General features: G+C 35.1%; 1 protein-coding gene across 1 annotated transcript in view; it reads right to left on the reverse strand.

Annotated features, from left to right (window-relative positions):
- The window catches only part of LOC309406182 (sodium channel protein type 1 subunit alpha), a gene marked incomplete at both ends in the record, with an annotated part of 67,922 nt that overhangs the window by 4,295 nt on the left and 41,343 nt on the right, over nt 1-22,284 (reverse strand). The window contains 3 exons of the mRNA XM_082001265.1: nt 129-182; nt 6,740-7,021; nt 21,499-21,621. Coding sequence (XP_081857391.1) covers nt 129-182; nt 6,740-7,021; nt 21,499-21,621 — 459 coding nt within the window. The remainder of the gene's footprint in view (nt 1-128; nt 183-6,739; nt 7,022-21,498; nt 21,622-22,284) is intronic.

The following is a 22,284-nucleotide window of genomic DNA, read 5'->3' on the forward strand; positions in this document are numbered from 1 at the left end:
TAGTTAATTTAATATTTTTTCATTCTATTGTATGGATATTAATTGCTTTTGGAAGATATATAAATACACACTTATTGATAGACAGACCTCAAGAAAAAAAGATAATTTAAAATATTTGCAGTACTTACATCTCTTGAGTCAATAGCTGCATACATAATATCCATCCAGCCTTTAAATGTAGCCTGTAAACAGTACACACCTGTTTAAGCATAGAGCTCAAAGACAATTTATATATTTTTTTCCAGCAACTGACTACAGCACCAGGAATAATTAGCATAGCATGAGATTTCTAGATAATTTTGTCTTGGCTTTCTTCACAGCTGCTCATCAGATACACTGCTACGTATCCCCCTATTTTGTCTCTATATGAACGTTTGAAGCAGTAAGCATAATTAACTTATTTCTAAATAATCATCACAAATGATAGAATGCAGGATCATTTTAGTGGACTAAATGTTCATCCAGTCATGTCAACTGCAAAGGCTATGTACATCCGAGAAATAGCCTTGATGTAACCGAGTTGCCACCAGTGAAGACTGATGTGTAGTCCCTCCCTCTCTAATCAGTCAGAAAGGTGGCAACCAAAGGGAACAAAAAATTTGATCAGCTCAGAAAAGGTATTTTCCTATCAGTGAGAATTTTGATTTTTCTCTACTTTGAAAGACTGTACCTGATTTAGTAATTCTATTTTCACTTTAAATATATTGTATTGTGTTTTACAGAGCCTAGATCCCTCAGATATGTTCTGAGATAAACTGGTAAGAAAAGGATGTTCTTTATGTGCATTGAAGATTTAACATGCCTCGTAGGTGGCAGCATTTAGTGAACTTTTATAGCTATTTCCTCAGCCCAAAATCTGTAATTTTTTATATTTGACAGTGAGGTGTAGGTTGCTTCATCTGTGTTCAAAACAGAAAGTAATTTACTCCATTGTAGCAATTCATTCTCTTTTGACTAGGCAACATCTCCAAGTAGAAATCTCTCAGTTTTTAGTCCAGTTGTTCCCAGAATAAAACAAAGAAATGAGAGAGTTCTCTGTCATTTAATGCCCTTATAATTTTGCTAAACAAGGCTGCAGACCATTGGTTCCTTCATATTCCTTGCCATAGAGAGCAGTTGCAGAAACAAGTCAGGAATGGAACACTCTTCATCCATGGTTACTTCTGTATCTCCATCATCTTGAGGTTTCATTTCTAGTAGATGTTTCATAAAGGCTTGCTTATACAGCATACAAAGAAGCTGGCATCATCCCGAAGTGAACTTAAAATGAGAAGGAATTATTTTCTTAAAGGAAAAGAGGTCCCTTACACTTTTGAAACAGTGGAATACTAAAAAGTGCATGATTATCCTGAGATGCAAATTCAGTATACAACAACTTTCACATCTTGGGGCCAACAGAAAATCAAAGTTCAGGCAACTTACAGTACGATGGTGAAATCAAAGTGTAGTATCAGAAGACCAATAAATCAACAATAAATCTGAAACGAGTAGAAGTCTCAGCTGAATAATTTAAAGTCTAAACAAGTCTAAATAGAGCAGGGTGATTACTTCATGTGTTACAGGTGCTGCTTTTGTTTCTGTCTTGGTACATTATTTGCATTTTTTGGAATGTCATAACTTAGGTTGAAATCAGCACTTTAACCCGAAACACTAAATGCAAATAATGGGCGTACTTTTACATCAGAAAGATGATGCAAATGATGGAGTGGCTCTTCTGCAAAGTGTGTGCAGTTGCCTCAGATTCAGGCACATGACGATCCTTGCGTGTCATCCTCCAGGCAAAGTGGAATTATTGTCGTTTGTAAATTCATTGGTGTAGATATGAAGAACTGAGCTGTTGTGTGCTTATTATTATTACTAAAAAGGCAACTTGAAAAGAGTGTGGGGGTAGAAAAATATAAATATAACATATTACTATCTTGCAGTTCAAAATATCTAAATTAAAATATGTATTTTCCCCAATGAGTTTCACAAAACCATAAGATATTACCATTATTGAAGAAATTTAGAAAAAAACAACCCCAAAACCTGATTAAAAATAATAAACTATGCTTTCTCATCATATGTTTTGTTTTATTCTAAATCTCTCCTGAAAATTGGCGGAATCAGTGAATGTAATCATTATGCAAAACCATTTACACTAGTTAAGAACTTAGCTGTGAGAAAACAGATTCTTAATTCCCAAAGCAGAAGCATCAGTTCGGTAGGAGAAATGGTAGTTTTTAAATATGTTGCCAGAACAATAGCAAATAATGGAACTGGAGGTGCAGTTAAAGGTATCACATTTACTAAGTGTTATTTCTACTGCATTCAGTAGAAGCTTAGGCCTGCTTATGTTAGGCTTAAATTTATCTGCAACACATTTTCTTTAACAGAAATACGGTATCATTTGGGAATTTGTGCATAATGAACAGAAAATAACACAGAGATATGACTAAGAGATCAAATTCTTAGTTTCCTTTTTGTATATTAAAATATAAAAATGTATTGTATATTCTCAGTGACACTAAATCAGGAGTAATTAATTGATTTAAGCGATTACAGCAGTATAACTGAAATCAGCAACTGTTCCAAATGTTTTATACCCCAAGGAAATTTGAAAGACATATATTCAAATGCAGATCCAAATGTAGTTAGAAAAACCAACAAAACAAAAATCCCCCAATCTACTTTGCTATTATTAAAAGTATGTTGACTTCTTCCCCTGATGAATAATTTCTAATGAAGTTATAGGTAATGCTTGAATTTCACCACTCCACTTATTTACCAGAAACAACCACCAGGAAGAATCACATTCCCTTTTGGAGATACAGTAGCATCTTGCTTTTAAAATACTAACCTGCTGGAACTTTGAAGCCATCCTAATCTTGTAGCCCTAAAATTCAGCTTCTGATTTTCTTACCCTACACTCAGCAAGATGTGTTTTCTTATTTATATTAGTAGCAGCAGAATAATATAACATTGTGCTTTGAGAGCCACTTGTTTGCCGCATTTTGTCCTGGTAAGCAGCGTATACACCTACCAGCAGGATAAAAGCAGGTTTCCAGGAGATTTACTTACCAACGAATCCAAACACTAGGTTCAAGTTAAAAAGGCATAAGGCCATAAAATTATCAGGGCAGATGCTACATCTCTGTGTGTACACAAACCTCTTCTTCTTCACTCGTTTGATGCATGAAAATTGTGAAAGGAATTTCTCCAGCAGATATGTCTCTGCTTTGTTGCTTTTCTTTAAGGACAGAGAAATACTCAACAGGTTCAGACCAAGAAATGAAAAAAGAAGTTTGCAGATCCACATAGACCAACATGAGCTATGCTGGACCATAGAAGAAAAAAATTCTTATGGAGAGGATATGTACTTATATGACCGATGGCATGAATATTTACACTCCAACTTCAAATTATGTAAGCATTTTGGAAAACAGTCTCTGATCAACAAAGTTTATAAAACTTGGTTGTATCAATAGCATATATTGTTAGCCTGGCGCAGAAATAATTATAACATCGCTGTACCAGTACTAAAGATTTTCCACACACACCCCTCCTCCCCCTCCCCCCAAATACAATATGGAAACCAAAAATTAGTTCTTTTCTTAAGTAAGTCCCTCATTCCAGAAATTCATTCCCTATCACCACCAAGGAAACTCAAGAAAGAGCTTCTCAGAGAGGGGTTTTTTTGCTTAAAAAGCCACTGACACACATTTCCAATATATTTTTTGAGCCCAGAATATTTCTTTCTGAAATGATCCTTTTGAGTATTTCTGTGTGGCATATCTATGTTACTTTTCTATATTACTCTTAAAAAAGAGAGTTTTCTTCTGCGATGAACAGAGCTATATACTACCAGAAAAAGCTTTTCATGATTCAAACCAAAAATTGTTCATGGGACTCATTTATGTCTTTCCCAGAATAAGGTCTTCAGGTCCATGATCTGGAGTTCTTTTGGCTTGTTTTCATTTGGATTTTTTTTTTGCCATGAAAATGGTACTACTTCCAGTAGTATTCACTCCAGATAGAAAACCTCAGTGATGCATAAAATAGATTTATGTTGTATTACCTATGAACTAGAAAAGCTGAAGGGATTTACAGTATTATTCTTTGACTGGCTCAAAGAGTCAGAGAGTAGATTGGAGAATGGAAACAATACTGGACTGTAAGAGACAGCTTTCTGGAGTTAGTTTCTAGCTTCCTGAAAAAGGGACCTTGTGTCTGTAATTCATGCATTGAAACTTATCACTGAGTTTGTCATTAGAAAAATGACATTGACCTCTGCGGGGTTATTTTCTCAGATCCATCACAACCTAAACAAAAGTTTGTGGCTGAGTTTGTTAAGGTGGAGAACCAAATGACGTCAGACCAAATCATCATCATGATTTTCAACTAATCATTAATATGTTAAAAAAGGGCCATTAATGTTTACACTGGGTGCACAGAAAGCATATCCACTTGCAACCATGACTATTCCTATTTTTCAGGCTTAATACCTTATTTTGGGTGAAATACTCAAGTTTCAATAGCTTTTTCTTTGTTTCTGACATAGTAATGGATATGTCTAATTAATTCTTAGTATTTATTGATCTTTACTATTACTACAAGTTGATTAGGAAAGGTAGGGAAATCTACGGTTATGACATACCTATTCATTTCTCATGTTTCTTGTGAACATGATGGCTTTAGAATCCTGCTCTAGATTCTCATCAAAAGTACTTTATATATCAAATAGAAATCACCTTATAAATATCTTCTTTGATTGAGAAAATGATGTAAGAATCTCAGACTTATGAATTATGGCCTTTCTTGTGTTCTTGAAGGTGAAAAAAACTTAGATTCTGCGTATTTTAAAGCATTAGCTGAAAATCAACCTGATATTATGCCTTCTCTGTGCAAGGGCTTTTATTATTCCATAACTGCAAAATCACTACTAGGAACTTCTTACCAAACCCTAGAGGTGGAGGGTCAAGTGTCTGTTTTATGAAATGACAGAAGTGCCCCATTTTTTTCTGGTTTGTGAAACAAAAAATCTCTTCATGCTTTTACAAGCTTTGTAGTAATACAGAAAAAATAAGTGATGTTGTCACTAACATTCTACTTACACAAAAAAATCCATCCAATAGGCAAGCCTTTGATATCAGTGCAAAATCTCTATGTTGTAGATACTGCAGAAACAACTGGCTTGTCCTCCCTTGAGAGCTAGGTTTGTCCACGGTAGTCTAGATTCATTTTTCCTTTGGAAGTATGGGAACAATTGGCAAATTTCTCCCAATCTGCCTCCCAGAACAATCCAATAATTGAAGAATCTAAGTCTTCACATAAGAAATATTTGTTGCTTTTCAATGAAGAGAAGATGGAATAAGCTACGCACAGCCGGGACACTGAAATATATATGACTGCAAGTAGCTGAAGGGTGGTGATTGTGGCCACAAAGCCAGGAAAAAACATACCTGGTGTTATGCCTGTCTCAGAATAGACTAGGTTACTACTGGAAGAAGACTTGCAGACAACTTGGAAAGAGTTTTGTTGATGTCTTGTTTCTCCTGAATATGTGTAATAAAGCATTCTGCCCCTTCCCAACCCCAAGGAGCATTCTAGGCCAGTGAATTTAAAAATAAGACAGAGAAAATAAGTACTTAAAATCTTTGTATTACAATCCAATTTTGTTGTCAAAATCAAATTGTCTTCAGTAGTTTATTTCTTTAGTACTGCTGGTTCCTCTCTGCTCTTTCCTAATGTGAGAGTAAAGTGAATAATTAATCATAGTGAAAGCTAAATTGTCAGCATTATGTCACACAGGTGAGATGCTGTATTAGCTGGGAGAGGCAGTTCACAATGCTTGAATTATTGTTTTAGACCCTGTGCAGGAACATGTCAATACCACTGCATCATGTTAATGATTTCTATCATTGAGATGTCTTATACCAACATGAAAGCTAGAAACTTATTTAAAAACTATAAAAATGAAAACTAAGATTCTGCAGAGTTAGACAGTAACCTCAAAAAGCCATACAGGTTGCTAAATGCAGACAACATAGGTTAGAGTCCAGCATTTTCTTGATTAAAGCTGGGTCAGATTGTTAGCTACTCCAAAAGATGGCTAGTGTTGTGAGGACACAATTTTTGATAGCAAAGGCATAACCTTATAGTATCTTTCTGCATATATTTTCTTCCTTCTTTTCTTCCATCAGTTTTTGCTAAATGAACTCCACTGGGTGCTTATGCACAGAAACAGCAGGGAAAATATTTCATAGATTATAGTATCTAATGATATTTTTCTTTTCTGGTTTCTCTTACAAATGAGAAATTTCTTTTTAGATGACATAAGTCTGCAGTGGTGGCAGCCACATCACTGAGATGGGATTTCCTACCTGGAATTCTTTGCCACTTAATCACACCAATGCAGATTTTTGTTTTTCAGCAACAGTAAAACTTAAAGTATTCAGAGACCTGAATACCATTCCTAGGTATTTCTAGAAACTTAAGGTTAGAAGGGGCTGAAGGACTAAGGAAGCTATAAATAGGAATAATAGCACTTGTTCTGTCAGATGTCCTAAAAATTCTTTATTCATCTTAGTAGGCTCTATTTGCTACTTACTATGAAAAGAGTAATCAATTAGCAGTGCAGTGGTATTACTAAGCTAGAGGTAAAAATCATCACATAAATATGTTTTTTGTCTTTGTTGCTAGAATTGCTTTTCACTATTACATATAAACAGTAAGAGGTATATAAAGAGTGATCACTTACTACTTGAAGTAAAGAAAGATACCCAAATCCTACATTATCAAAGTTTACTTTCACGTTTTTCCATCGGGCACTTTGATTGTTTTTTATGAGTTCCTCGCACTGACTAAAATTGTTGATTTGGTCGACTTCAAACCTTTCATCAGTTGTGGTGTTAACACAGTAGTAGAACTTCCCAGCAAACAGATTTACTCCCATGATGCTGAAAATTAGCCAGAATATAAGACAAACGAGAAGCACGTTCATGATGGATGGAATTGCTCCTAAAAGGGCATTCACAACCACCTAGTACACAAATACAGGGGAAAAAAGAAAAGAGTGTAAGAATATTTACAGCAATAAAGGTTTGTGTACTGTTTTACCAATGCTTAATAAATGCTTGTTCAGAAACTAATACTAATAATATAAATGCTAAAGCAGTACATTAATAACTGTAACATTGCACTGTTCTTTTAAATACTTAACATTAGAACATGTAATGAAAGGAAAATAAGTGATAAAATTAAAATAATTAAAAGAAAAACAAAAGAGAAGACCTAGTAGCAATAAGATGAAGCCTGACACTGACATGTTCTATATAAAAAAGACAAATGTATTAAAGATAAATACAGACATAATAAAATTCAAAAAAATACAGCATATTATAGCTTTAAAATGTTTAAAGAAAAATGGCAACCTGTAGATTTGACCAACAGCTTTGAAAGTTAAGCTGAAAACACAAATGCCATGAATCTAGAAACTCAGCTCTACATTAAAAGGACTATGCAGGAATTACATACATATCTTTATTGCCTTATTGTTCCATGCAAGAATATAACAAAGATTAATTTCTTTGTATAGAAAAGCAAGACAGTTTTGCAGTATGTGTCTACTTGAATCAACATAATTTATTTCAAGCTCCAGTCTTATTGTTTCATGTATTGAGTTTAAGTCAGTAATACCCTTCATTTATCTAAAGAAGGACATATATATCAAGGACATATTTAGGGGTTTTGATTTTGCATTTTAAAGTACTTTTGGCCAGTTGCCTTCTCAGCCCCTTGCAGGCAAGATGTCAATAATTACTTATGTAGATAAAAAGTGTATTTTTCTGATATATACAGTAATAAATCACATGTGTCTGTCAGAGCTATCAAAACTTTTGAGATATTTGTTTGGCTAATAACTGAGCAATCATTTCTCCTTAAGTATCCAATACCAGGTCTCATTTACAAGTTATATTTTATTTTAAATTTTAATTTTTTTCTCTGTAAAACTTTTAGGATCTTGTAGGAAGGTAAAACAAAATATATAGTAGGGCTCTGATTCTCAGTAATCCACTTCCTGCAGTCAGACAGGAAAGGATTGACGTGGATACTTGGGGTGTATTAAGGTGTCTTAGTCCATCTTTGTTCCCTGCTTTCTGCAACATAGAGGGATCTTCCCCACTACCAATGTAATTCTGAGCAAGCTCAGAGCTGCTCAATCTTACTACCTGTATGTCACAGCCTCTTGAAGGCCTTTGGAAGCCGAGTATTGTGGTTGTGTTACTGGTTGCTCAGCACCCTCCTCCTCCCAAATGTTATGGCCAGGACTTAGGACCTGTTTAGAGATCTCAGGTGAAAATGTTATTTTCAGGACATATTTTCCTCCCATTCTAAGGGTCTTCTCCTCCATTGCCAGACAGTAGAAATGGGACCTTTGTGTAACTTAGAATTATCTCTGTCATTTATAAAACCATGATTTTTTTTTAAATTTAGCTTTTCTTGGCAGCTTCTATTTTTGATAACTTCAAAAGAAGCATGCTTGCTTTTTGAGATTTCTACTATAAAAAATGTGAAGTATCTAGGTGATGTATGCATAAGCTAGCTATTTAAAAAAGTGTTTAAAAAGGCTAACAAGGTCCCAGTCATATTCCGAACGTAGGAAACCATTTTCAAAGGAGTGAGGGTAATGTTTTTTACTATCCTGTGGGGAGAAGAAATCTGTTGCCACTTGGCTTGATAGAACTGAGAACAACATAAAAATTAGGAATGCAATGATTCTGGAATTTATTCCAAGTCTGACCTGATCTATGACACTGTATTATGCTATTGCTGCTTTGAAATTCTAGGCCAGCTAGGGCTTGTCTTATCCTTTTCGGGTTTTGGGGTTTTTTTCCTTCACCCATAAAAATGTTCTGGATGTGTTATACTGATTGAATTCCTCTGCTTAATCTTGGTGAAAAACCTGAAAATAAAGATGTCAAGAAAGAAAGATGAGGATTTAGTCCTGCAGCTTAAATAAATTAAGGTTACCTGTGCCCACACTAAGAATGGTTTTGTATGAATGGAGTGCCTGTAGCAGTTACCTTTTTAAGAACCCTGAGATCCATTGGACCACAGCACAGATCCAGAACAGCCAGCAGAATACTAACAGCTACGGTAACTGTTGCAACAATTATGAATTGATAATAGTTGTAGAAAGAAATGTTTCTACAAAATGCCATCAGTGTGTCTCACATCTTTAGATGAACAGGTAATGCAGTCTCACTACTGAGACTGCCAAAAGATCAACCACATCTTCTTCAATAAGAAGTGAACAGCTTCCAGAAACTGTTCCAACAATGATTCCAACAACTTATTTCATATAGGTCACTGAAAATCCATCAAATGGTAACAATTTTTGGTCACTACTGACCTGGCCTGGATGCGAACTGGTGACCTAGAGATGAAAGGCTCTGTATCCTATTACCAACCCCTTGAGCTATCCAGTCCCCCTGGAAGGTTATTTAAGAAAAGAAGAAAAGAAAATTAAAACTTTTAGAAGTTGTTTTCTGTTTGTGTTTTGTTTTTGTTTGATTTTTGATTTTTTTTTTTGCCCCACCACTGTTGAGCCTTTGCCCTATCATATTTATAATGTAAAACTTCATTTTTACATGCTGGTCAGATGTTTGGCTGACTGTAAAGTCCACCTTAGGAAGATGTCTTTAATTTCTTCAACACATACAGTTGGAGGCAATTGCTTTATCAGTGTGTTTTCCATTTACTTTTTTGGTATTTGCTTTAGGAAGAGCTGAGATATATCAGGATAACCAGGACATTAGCTTACATAATATATGTCCAAGATAGCACCCATACATACACACATGACACCTACACACATAAGTTACAGCAAATGGACAGAAAAAAGTGAGAACCAATTGAAAAGTGAACTGAATGCAGAAAAGACATTGATTAGCATTCCTTGCTGAGCTAAAAAATTTAGCAAATAAAAATAGTCAATCTCATCTTGTTGAAAAGAGTCTGTAGTGGGTTAAAAGAACATTGGCAACCACAGCTCTTATTTTGTCTCATTCTTCAAATCTAGATCAGATGCATGTGATTCTAAAAGTATTTTTTATTTTAAAAGGAGCTGTTCTTTTGGGCTTATTTTCTGTTATTCCTTAATATAGAATATAATGCCAATTAATTGGAAAAATATGTTTGCAGAGTTGTTTGATTGTTTGTTTAAATTCCCTGTGCATTTCCTCAAGGCTGGGATGTTGTTGGTCAGGCTGACTCCGGTGAGCAAGCTGCAAAAGTCCAAGCTGATTCCACTTGTTCATCTTCCTATAGCTTCAGGTAGGTGGAATAGTAATAAGTGCAAGTGAGAAGCAACACTTGACACCTACAAATACAAATGGGCTCTAGACCATTTTACATCTCAGTCGGTATTCATTCAGGGGAAAAAAAAAAATTGTGGGAAACCATGTCTCCTCTAGAAAAAAGCAATATTTCATGTATATACACAATTTTTTCACGTTTACATTTTCATAACATTTATCTTCCAACATCAGATATATACGATAAAAGAATTACTGCAATGCTAATTGTCTGTCTTATCTTCTGGCTGATATGACATTATGTCAATACAAATCAGTAGTCCAGTTGTTTTTTGTTGTTGCTATTTGTATCTTTTTTTGGACAACAGTCCAAAGAAGACAGCAACTGAAAAAAATGAAAAAAAAAAAAAAATCAGTTCTGCTACCAGAGCTGTGCATATGTATAGAATGAAGATTACGCAAAATACTAGCTTATCCATGCTGTGCAAGTAGAATATATGGAATTTTTCTGGATTCGGCTTTGCTGTGGGACACATATCTGAAACACACAGTGAGATGTAAATGTATTGTAGTCCCCACAGCAAAATACCTTCAATAGGTCTTGGGACCTCAGCAGCCACAAGCTTTCCAGGAATGCCTACATTGGGCCTGACTAATGGATATATCAGAACCTCCTGAAATCTGTAAACAAACCAGGAGCAATCTTCGTAGTACTTATCCATTTTTTCTGTAACTTTTGCAGCTTCTGTGAAGAAGTTCCAAACTCTGTCCCTGGTGCAAATGAGGAGGAAGTTACCATATTTGCGGTGGAAAGAAAGATTACAGGATAGTGTCTGGAACATTATTCCTACTTAAAATGACAAAGTACTTTGCCTCCACTTTGGATGTTGTCAGCTTCATAATTTGAGGCTTAAACATGAAAATTTTTCCACAGATTTGATGTGCCAGATCTCATATCAGAGTCCTTTGAAGGAGTCCATCAAAGGCTATAGAGGTTATTTAACCGTTATCTCATATTTTTTTCCACATGTACATTCTCACGTAAGATTCACATACAGAAAGCCAAATAATTTTTACTTCACCAGGACCTTTATGGAAATCAAACCTTATCTTCTATGCATGCTATATGACCCTAACAACCATAAGACATGTTCCTCCTGTACTCGATTCCCTGGTAGCTGTGAAAGCCTTAGAAAGCCTTCAGAAACTCCAAGGAAGAGGAACAAATTGTGGACTTGAATACATATGTCCAAAAAAATGAATAGTTTCTTTCTCTTTAAGTGACTATCTGTACAGTCACACAGCTGTAGGCTTCAGATGGTGCTTATTACAAAAAGCCGTTCATCATTCTCTTACCAGTACGAAGATTGAAGAGCCAGCTGTTCAAAGACAGCAGCATGCAGAGGGAGTTTGACAATAGCATAAGTAGCATAAGCCACATTATAGCAAAATAGGAGAATTCATTCCTGACTCAAACAAAACACTGACAATGCCTTGGGCAGGATTTAAGAGTAAGCTATGAGTATTGCCTTGTCTTGAACAAGTATGAGGCAAGAACATCTGCCATAAGATCATGAATCTCCCCTGCTCAACTGGCCAAAGCCCAGATGGACACAAAGGTGCCAGAGAGAGCACTGAAAGATGAAGAAGTGAGCAAGTAGCCATTGGTTTAGATTCTTGGTCTACCACAGAGGAAAGATTGCTGGAATGAGCAGATAGGTATGCCGTGAGTAGACAAGAATGGAGGCTCAGGTGACATACATCGTCGGAGTTTAGCATGTTCTCATAGTGAAGGACTTCGAGGACATCACACAAGGAAGGCTGGAAGATGCTGAAACCACACTAACTTGACCAGGTAGTGGGTATCAGGTAACAGACAGGTGTATTGTCTCTTAAATTATGGAGGAGTTGAGGCTAGGAAGGAAAAGACATAAGGAATACAGTAGCTTTCCCAATCAGGAGGTCAAAAGAGCATCTGAGGGAGACCATGAAGAAAGCCCATACCTGAATCAAAAGAATTAGCATTATCTGATAGTCCAAGGCAAGGAATCATTGGAACAAACCTCTGTCTTGAGAATTATCATCCCTTGCTCTTTGCATTCATGAATCAACAGCTATAAGAGACCCAGTGCATCAGCTGATTTATTTGTATTATGGCAGCATAAGCATACCACTGGACCTTCACAGGCCAAGCACCATCACAGTGAGATCAGCTATCCAGCAGCTTGAATTCAATGTATGGCTCTTCTTCATGTACTTTTAACTGACAGCTTTTCCACTATAACTGGATCCTCTATCATATGTCTGCTATGCATTTTCTAGTTTACCCATCACAAAGCATGGGCACATGTTCCTATTAGACAAGTCAGAAATACATAATAGGAACTTCTCTCTATGCAAATAATGGTGTTTTCCAAAGACTGGTGCTTACAAAAATAGACAGATGCTCATAAGGTGATATGCAATCAAAAAATTTGTTATGCAAACCAAATTTAAGAGAGATATGCACCCATTCTGCTCTTTTATGTCCTTGTGATAGGAAGGAAGACCCCTACATCAAAGAAGTAAAAAAAAAAAAAAATCAAACCCAAACGCCGGATTTTGCTAATTGCACTGCAAAACCAAATCCAAAGTATCAATTGCCCTATTGAAACCCTTTTGAAAGGTAATTAGAAATGCAAAGGTAGGTAGTATAAAGCAAGTGTTCCCAAGAATTCTTTAAAGTACCTTCCTCCCAAAATACTTGAATGGCTCCTCAGTCCTCAGGGATGAAATTAATCTCATAATTGTATCTATGAAGAATGGGGAAAGTCTTGGAGAGTATCTCTTAGTAACCTTTTCACACTTTGGGGATCATAGGTGGCTTTGAGTTTATGAGATGGCAGTTTCTGGCATTTCACTACTAAAATTGTATATATAAACATAATCTGGAAATTTGTAGGTATGCAGTGTGATGTAAAACACAGCACTAGATTTCTAGAAGAGAAGTACCTTAAGAAACGTGCAATTCCTTCAATTTTCTCATTTGGTTTGTCAGGTAAAAAGAGGAAATGCGTGGACCTGCAGGGTAATCAGTGGTGATAAAGTCTTAATCAACAAACAAAATCAACATAAAAAATCTCAGCAAATACAATTTTCATCAATTATGAGATTATCCATCAGTGCAGTGATGAAATTTGCTACTATCCAGGTTTGTGCAAAGATTAACAAGGGTGAAGGTGAGTTTAAACATTTAAATAATTCAGATTAAAATCGTGAAATCCTTAAAATAATTCATTTAGAAGATGCCCAGTTGATGATAACTATTTGAGTTCATTATCATCATGAGAGATTGTGACAGACAGCACTGAGATCATGATCAGCAATGTGCTATCCCTAAGTAAAGTGAAAACAATCTTTAACAAAATAGGCCTAATTCTTTCTCATTGGCAGAGGTTCTTAACTGGGTAGGAGTTAAAAAAAACCCTGGGTTTGACCTTGTGAAACAGTAAATTATAACTGTCAAAATCAAGTTTAGATTTCAGCTCTTTTACTCCAAATATGATGATCTATATGTAAGTACACACTTTCATGCACAAGAAAACATTTTTTCTCCCTTTTCAAACCTAACAGCTACCATTTAATGAGAATTAAATATTTCTGTGAGAGAAAGTGCAACCTACTTCACATGATGCAGATAATGATTCTAGGGAGGAACTATGGTGAATCTAAAAATATAGATTCATCCAAGTTATTCCAGCCTTCTCATTTTCAATTAATTACTCCTCTCTATTTTATGTTAATGGACTTCTTGTGAGAAACTCTCATAACTTTGTCCCACAAACAGAAATCAGGATGGTGCACCATGTTCATATGAATGTGTGATCTATAGAATCATAGAATAGCTTGGGTTGGAAGAGACCTTTAAAGGTCATCTAGTCAACCCCCCTGCAATGAGTAGGGACATATTCAGCTAGATTAGGTTGCTCAGAGCCCCGTCCAACCTGACCTTGAATATTTCCAGGGATCTACCACCTCTCTGGGCAACCTGTTCCAGTGTCTCACCACCCTCATTGTAAAAAATATCTTCCTTATATCTAGTCTAAATCTACCCTCTTTTAATTTAAAACTTATCCCTTGTCCTGTTGCAACAGGCCGTGCTAAAGGGTTTGCCCCATCTTTCTTATAAGCCCCCTTTAAGTACTGAAAGGCCGCAGTAAGGTCTCCCCGGAGCCTTCTCTTCTCCAGGCTGAACAACCCCAACTCTCTCAGCCTGTTCTCACAGGAGAGGTGCTCCATCCCTCTCATCATTTTTGTGGTCCTCCTCTGGACCTGCTCCAACAGGTCCATGTCTTTCCTGTGCTGAGGGCTCCAGAGCTAGAAGCAGTACTCTGGGTTGGGTCTCACCAGAATGGAGCAGAGGGACAGAATCACCTCCCTCGACCTGCTGGCCATGCTTCTTTGGATGCAGTCCAGGATACGGTTGGCCTTCTAGGCTGTGAGGGCTCATTGCCAGCTCATGTCCAGCTTTTCATCCACCAGTACCCTCAGGTCCTTCTTGGCAGGGCTGCTCTCAATCCCTTCATCCTCCAGCCTGTGTTGATACTGAGGATTTCCCCAACTCAGGTGCAGGACCCTGCACTTGGCCTTGTTGAACCTCATGAGGTTCACACCAGCCCAGGCCTCCAGCTTGTCCAGGTCCCTCTGGATGGCATTCCGTCCCTCAGGCTTGTCAACCGCACCACTCAGTTTGCCGTCTTCTGCAGACTTGCTGAGGGTGCACTTGATCCCATTATCTACGTCCACTAATTATGTTCCAGTATTTACCTCACTATAAAAAAAAACCACCACACCCAAACAAAAAAAACCCCACCAAAAACAACCCCCCCCCAAATCAAATATCACCCCCCAAAAAACCTCAAACAGAACCTCACCAAAAACTCTTATATCAAATAAGACTTTCCTATCACCCAGCTTGTGTCTGTTGCCTCTTGCCATCACTGTGCGCATCTGAGAAGAGTCTGGCTTTGTCTTTTCTCCAGTTTTTCCAACCGAAATTAGAGGTATCTTATGGCTTCTGCCTTTAAAAAGTGCATAGTAAAAGAACTAGAATATTGCCATCTTTGCTACACAGTTTGCCCTAATGCCATATACGTACATATAATTTGTTCTTAACTACATGACCTATGATTATGTAAGCTCAGAATTAAATAACACTTAGAAAAATGTTTAGAAAAGTTAGAAGCAAAGAAATAAAACTCAGATCTTGCTCTAGCAAACTAATGCTTATCCTTAATTCAAGATCACTACAATGTAGCAAAAAGAAAGTATGAAAAGGTAAATTATGATAGTGAGACTAGAAAATTATTTAAATCAAGAAAAAAGCACAAAAGTTTGTTTCATGAAAGAAATTAATGCATTTTTTCAGTGTTAGAACCGGCATGAGAAGCACCTCATATATGAAACAATTGACAAAAATTGAGTACTTATGATAAGATTTATGACAAGGTTTTCAATTTTTGAATGAAATGAAGACTGTATTAGGAATAAAGGATGAAAATTGTTAGAAAACTACCATTTAAAGCAGTAGTTGTAAAGAAAAATATGAACATAACTGAGAGTATGCAAAGAGAAGACAGGCAGAAGGAAAGAATCAGAGAGACCTGACAAGGAGGTACAACTAAATCTTAATCTTGATAGGAATGAACAAATAAAGTTGAAGCAAGAGATAGAAGATCTCAGAAGAAAAAAAAATCACTCCTTTAACAACTGCAGTTTTTTCAACTTTTCCCCAGTTGTTACTGTACAAGTGCGGCTGACTGAAGAATGCTTCTGATGATAGAGAATTTTTCTTCAAAGAAAGCAAAATACTTTCTCAAACACTTAATGCACAAACTATTTTTATAACACTTTGTGCTGGAAAAATTTCATGCTATTGAGTGGTGAGTTTATATCTTGGAATGTTAGAGCTGTTAGCAGGGAGGTTCAACTACATGATCTCAGGAGGTCTCTTCTAACCTCAATGATTCTGCAGTTCTGTCCTAGCTTTTATAAGAAAATGTAACTTTGTTAAAGTAGCAACAGAAGCATTTCTCATTCATGTGACAGTCTATTAAAAGCAAGCTACACTGTTGGATTTAACAAAATATTGGAGTTCGTGGAGCAGATTTGATTCTGTTTCTCACCAGAAATCAAGTATATAACAAAATACTTTTGAAGACAACATAGAAGAAAAGATATAATTTAACATACTGTATGATGAAATACCGTAATTATCTCCCAAGCAATAAATAGTTTGGCTGCATTTGAGATGACCTGGTAAATATTGTAAATACACACGAGCAGGAAAACAGAGTACTTATTTGATGTAGGAACAATATTTTAGAATTTCACCGGATGCAGTGAAAAAAAAAAACTTTTTGCTCTTCCTGTTGCATAAATGAAATGTTATTGACCTTTATGTGTTCTTTAACATTTTTAATTAAAATGTAAGCTATATTATGTATCTCATTCAAATTTCATTAAATTTTGATTGTAAAAGTAAGGATTTTCTTCAAGATACAACAAACACAAATTCAGACAAAAATCATATCAGTTTCAATTATAACAGAAACTCCTTCAAATGTTATCTTCTAATTGTAGAATTACAGCCTAAGAAAAGTCTCAAAATACTAAGATATTTCCTGTATGATCTATGAACATCTACAGAGAGTCTTCTTCCACTGAAGTTTGTAAATTTTTTAATTGTCTTTCATGAGACCTAACACTTCAAATAGACTTTCCTTAAAACTCAAAGGTAATGAATAAAATTGCAGTCCTCAAAAAAACCTTCACAGTGCATAATCTTTTGATCAACAAAATATATTCCTCTATATTTAAGAGAAACTTGCAGAAGATAGTGAGTACACTTTCTTGAGGGTGAATACATAATTCTTAACTATGAGAGAAGATGCTGAATTTACAGTGAATGCTGTTTATGTTGATACATTATTTACACTGAAGCTACAGAAACCCCTGCACTGTGATACCTCCTACAGTTGGTTGCTTGCAAGGGTTGTAGTCTAAGAACCAGATTTTTCTAAGGATCTGATAGTGACTGCAAAATTTTTATATCACTGACATGTCTCCTGCAGGACATTTGTAAACTCCAAGAAAGATACTATAAAAATAATACTGTTATTGGCATTTTATAAAAATTACAAAAACTAGTTTCCAACACAGGCCAAAGAAGACTGAACTCAGATTCCAAGAAAGGATTGTATATGTTTTATGATGTCTTGTATTATCTATATACATTTGGAGTGATTTATTTAATGTAACATATAGGGGTTTAAAAATTATGCAAAAATTTAAACTGCAATTATATAAATACCTATAGTTGTGACTATTCAGATCGTAGTGCTTTGGTGTGTGCTTAATGTATTACAAATAACGTTCAAAACTTTCTATGGGATATTTTTGAATGTATGTAGATATAAATTGAGTAACAGAGTAAAACAGAGACCTTTCCAAAACAATGCAAAAGCCAGATTCAGGTTTTTAAAGAAAACCACTTTTTATCTCAGTTAAAAAAGCATCTGAAAATCTAAAAATAGCTGAGGTACCTTTCTCCTGCAAAAAGAACTCAGATAACTAAATAACAACCGATTTTCTCAAAAGTTATCTTGTTATTTCTGTAACATCAGAAAAGTCAAAGGATTATTTCCAAAGATTTAAAGCAACTAAGAAGGGGGTGTAGGGTGAACATATATAATCTATTTGTGCTCCTACTGGGATTCTCAAATAAGATTGTCTCTCCTTCTAACCCTAAATACACAATGTAGTGATTAGTCACACTGTAATCATTAAGGGTAGAAAAGGAGGAAATACTGTACCCATAATACAGATAAGGGGAGGAACCACTGGTCCACCCCATCCAAGCTGAAGAAAGGTTATCCTACATAAAACAGAAATATATGGCCTGTTATTCATTGTGAATCTGTAATGACAGACACTTGATGTTATGTTTTATAACTCATTCATATGAGAAATGTTTCTTTTCTACTAATGAAGTTTGGATTACTCTTGAAAATGCCTCATTATCGCTTTCCTGGTAAGGGAATCTAAGAATAGGCGTTGAATTTTAGAGGATAGTTAAGACATCAAATACTCTAATTTAGTTTTACAAGTTATGAAATTGGACTGGAAATTTGAAATACAGTAAATGTTTAAAGCCATCAGCCAGAAATATGCATAAGGCATGCAAAACTGAAAGTGCAAGTGGATTTCAGATTGTTTGCTGCCTTCTACTATTTCTCTAATAAATCAAGCACGGCATGACATGCTTTATTTTGTGAAATTAGACACAAATGCATGCTTTATTGTCACTTAATTCTCTAAATCAGCAAAGCAATGTATACTTACTATTCTACATTTACAAGTAGCATATCAATTCAGAACTAGCGCAAAAGCATTATATTGCAAGTACTAAAAAGCTAAACAAAAAGCAATGGGTATATTCAAATCTCAGTTTGCAGACTGGTCAGTATGTACACTAATTGAGATGAGAATATAAACCATAAGACAGAAATTTAAATTAAATTAAAGCAATTCTTTACTTTGCCTTCCAGCATCTGGGTGGAGTTGGTTTTGAGATTCACTGTAGAAAGTATTAAAATTTCTCAGAATTCAGTGTGCTAACAGATATTTTAAATGCCTCTAATATGGCAAAATTTGCTTCTGTGCTCAAGGAAAACACAGACTATGGACCACTTGTACCCTACAAGTACCTACTTGTACTTTTGGTGCAAGTGATTCATCTATCTTATATTCACTTTGGAAAGAGAATTTATCTTTTTTATGAAACAACATAATTATAGAATTAAGTTGTAACTACAGAGTATAACAGTAAACTTATAAGAATACCACTTAAAATGTGAAGTCTGTTTTATATTTAGGGATAACAGAATAGTTATTATTATTTACTGACTATGTAGAATGCTGTATTCTCCTGATTACCAGAATGGTAAACTTATTTAAGAAAAAGATTGATTTAAAGCAGCTGAAAACTTGACAGATTGTTTTACAAAATGATGCAGAGCTTTTTACATACAGGGACTTTTGTGGGATACATATGATCTCTTACATTTCCAATGCAAAACTTTCACAGTTTTGAACATGGGGTAAAAATTAAAATTATAAATACATGCTGAATAAAAACTCAGCTTGTTTTGTCACAGCTCAGCGTAGGTATAGGCAATATAAGAAAGCAAAGAGGGTTGATTTATTTTTACTTTCTGTTGGCAGATAAAAGAATCTGCTTTTATGGATTTTTATGAAATGAACTCAGTTTCTGAGAAGACTGTAATTTGACTATAGTGTTATCATAAGCTGGTCAATTATTTGTTACGTGAATCTTTTTACTGTTCGTGAGTCACTCATAAAGTAATGCTACTATCTGTCAACGAGATGTTGTGAAAACTTGCCAAGTGCTTTGGAATAGCCATTTTCAGAAGTACATGCAAGAAATACTAAAGATAAGGCCTATACCAGTTGGCCAGTCAAGTTTGCTAAGTGACTGGAATCAGGTACTTCACTGATTATTGTTAATATTGGAGGACAGAGCTGAAACCTTTTTTGCTCTTCCAGGCTTGTTGGTGATTCCTCCACAGTAAGTTACTCATGAATTATTCATGTTGTGTGTCTGACATTCTATCATATGATTTGGCTTCTGGCATAGATTCATAGTTATTCACTGAGAGATAAGGGAAAGCAGTAAATAGATTTCAAATAACAGGAACTTTTCTTTGAGCCTGAATATCCTAAATCCTTTAAGTGGTAAATTTACTAAGGCAATCATGTAAGGATACAGAAAAATGGAAGAAAACATTTGGCAATCAATTTTGACATTATCTTTCTAGAAATGATGTTTTTTCCAACGTCATCTAGAGAGCTGCATTTCTTGTCCCAATGAAACTTCTATACTGGTCTCCCAGTCCTCCTGCAGCTGACCAGAACATTATTAAAAAAAATAAAGTGACATTACTCTGCAGAAAACCACATTTATCTGAATATTCATGAACAGTAACTACAAAGAAAGACAAAGAGAAAATGGCTAAATCAAATAGTCATTCCAAACTTAAATGAAAATTCGTACATTCTGTAGTACTTGACCAGCTCTTACTCTGCTGAATATCAATAAATTTAAAATTATGAGAAAACTGTTAAAAGTAATTTGGTTATATGAAACTGAAATTTATTAATCTAGTAATCATTGGTTTGCAATATTTTTTTCTGATGCATTCTGAAGTAGAGATATGTAGCCTGATGAACACAATTTAAGCAACAGTATTCTGAGCCTCAATTTGATTTGATTGACTTGATTATAATTGATTTTAAATTCATTAGTGCATTGTTTCCTCTTATGTTTCCATGAAGTAGCAAAAAAACATTCTCTTAACATATTTCCATGACATGCATATAGAGTTAGTTTGTATTCAGTGGCTTTAAGGAACGGAAGGTATAAACAAATGAAAAAATAATTAAAATGCTTTCTTGAGTGAGATGAATAGTAAGCAGGGCCTCTGAGTTGCTCAGAATAACTAAGTAATAACCTTACGTTGTATTGAATATTGAATAGAGATTTGTTGAAATAAGAAGAGTATTTACCTTACAAAAAGAGTAATTTCACAGAGAAATCAAATAACTTGATTTGTTTTTAAAGTCAGCCAAGCTCAGAAATAGATTTAAACCACTAGTGGGTATGAATATATCTGTAGTACCATCTAGTAAAATTCAGTGTGGTTTGACCAAAGGTGGTTTATCAAATATGAAGAAAAATGAAGGATTTCAACTGGTAACAGAAAATATAATTAACTAATGCTAAATTAGATTCCTGTATAAATATTGTGATATGTTTATCAGTAAAAATTAATAAAATCTTGCTGCATTTTATTCATTATTAAGCATCTAGTAAGACAGTTCATAGTTCGTAATTTCAAATAACCAGGAAAACTCCTGAGATTGGCTAGAAAGTAAAGTAACCTTAATGAATGTAACTTCTATGTGATACTGCATATGGATTTAGGTGAATTGATGAAGCTTTTTGCTTATCTGTTAGTAAAAGATATGCAATAGATAAAAAGATAGTGCAGCCTTACTGCATGGACTTGTCATTCCTTATTCTGCATGCATGGATTCTTTCTATGCATGCATAGTTTCAGATTCTTTCGTGTTGTCTTACCCTCATGCCTTCAAATCGTGACAAAGCTCTTAGAGGTCTCAAAGCTCTTAGTGTCCTAAGGGACTTAATGGCACCAAGTTCAGAGTAACCCAATGCATTTGCTGTTAAGCTAACCAAAGAGACCTATATGAAAACAGGAAAGTAAAAATTATTATATTGTACATACTACTTTACATACCATAGAAGTGAGATATAAACTTCTTTAGAAGAATATAATTTTGAACCACTTTCTCCAGGAATAGGAAGTCTTTTAAATGAAAAAAAAAAAAAAAAAAGAATTAATATGAAAGAAGAGTAGGATAGGTGAATAAACAAACAAAAATATCATAAGGTAACAATATCTGGAAACACTAATACTTCTGAATTTCATATTTTGCTAGTAATTTAAGGGCATTTAAAACCACAAAAAAGCAAATTAAATTACTCTCTTCTTTTTACCAATTTAGGTATTGCTCTCAATATTTCTTTGGCTTACAATGCTGTTGGGATCAGTAATTATAGCTGATAATGCCCATTTGATTGCCCACAACTGAAAGGGCATGACTGGAGCCTGTTTTGAATTAACAGATGGGTCACAGAGCAACATTGCTCTTCTGGAAATCGGTAGAAAGGATTAATTTTTCTATATTCAGTTACACTGATTAGTTCTTTTGCCTGACTGCTGAATTTATGTGCTCTACAGGCTGACATTAACCTGGATTATGCTGTTTTTCAAAGACCTTATACGAACAGTTCCAGAGTCAGCAGATGTAATAAAGTCTCATGTCCACAGGCCTTTATGTACTC

The sequence above is a fragment of the Phaethon aethereus genome (assembly GCF_964289735.1).
Source record: "Phaethon aethereus genome assembly, chromosome: 6".
NCBI classification, from domain to species: domain Eukaryota; kingdom Metazoa; phylum Chordata; class Aves; order Phaethontiformes; family Phaethontidae; genus Phaethon; species Phaethon aethereus.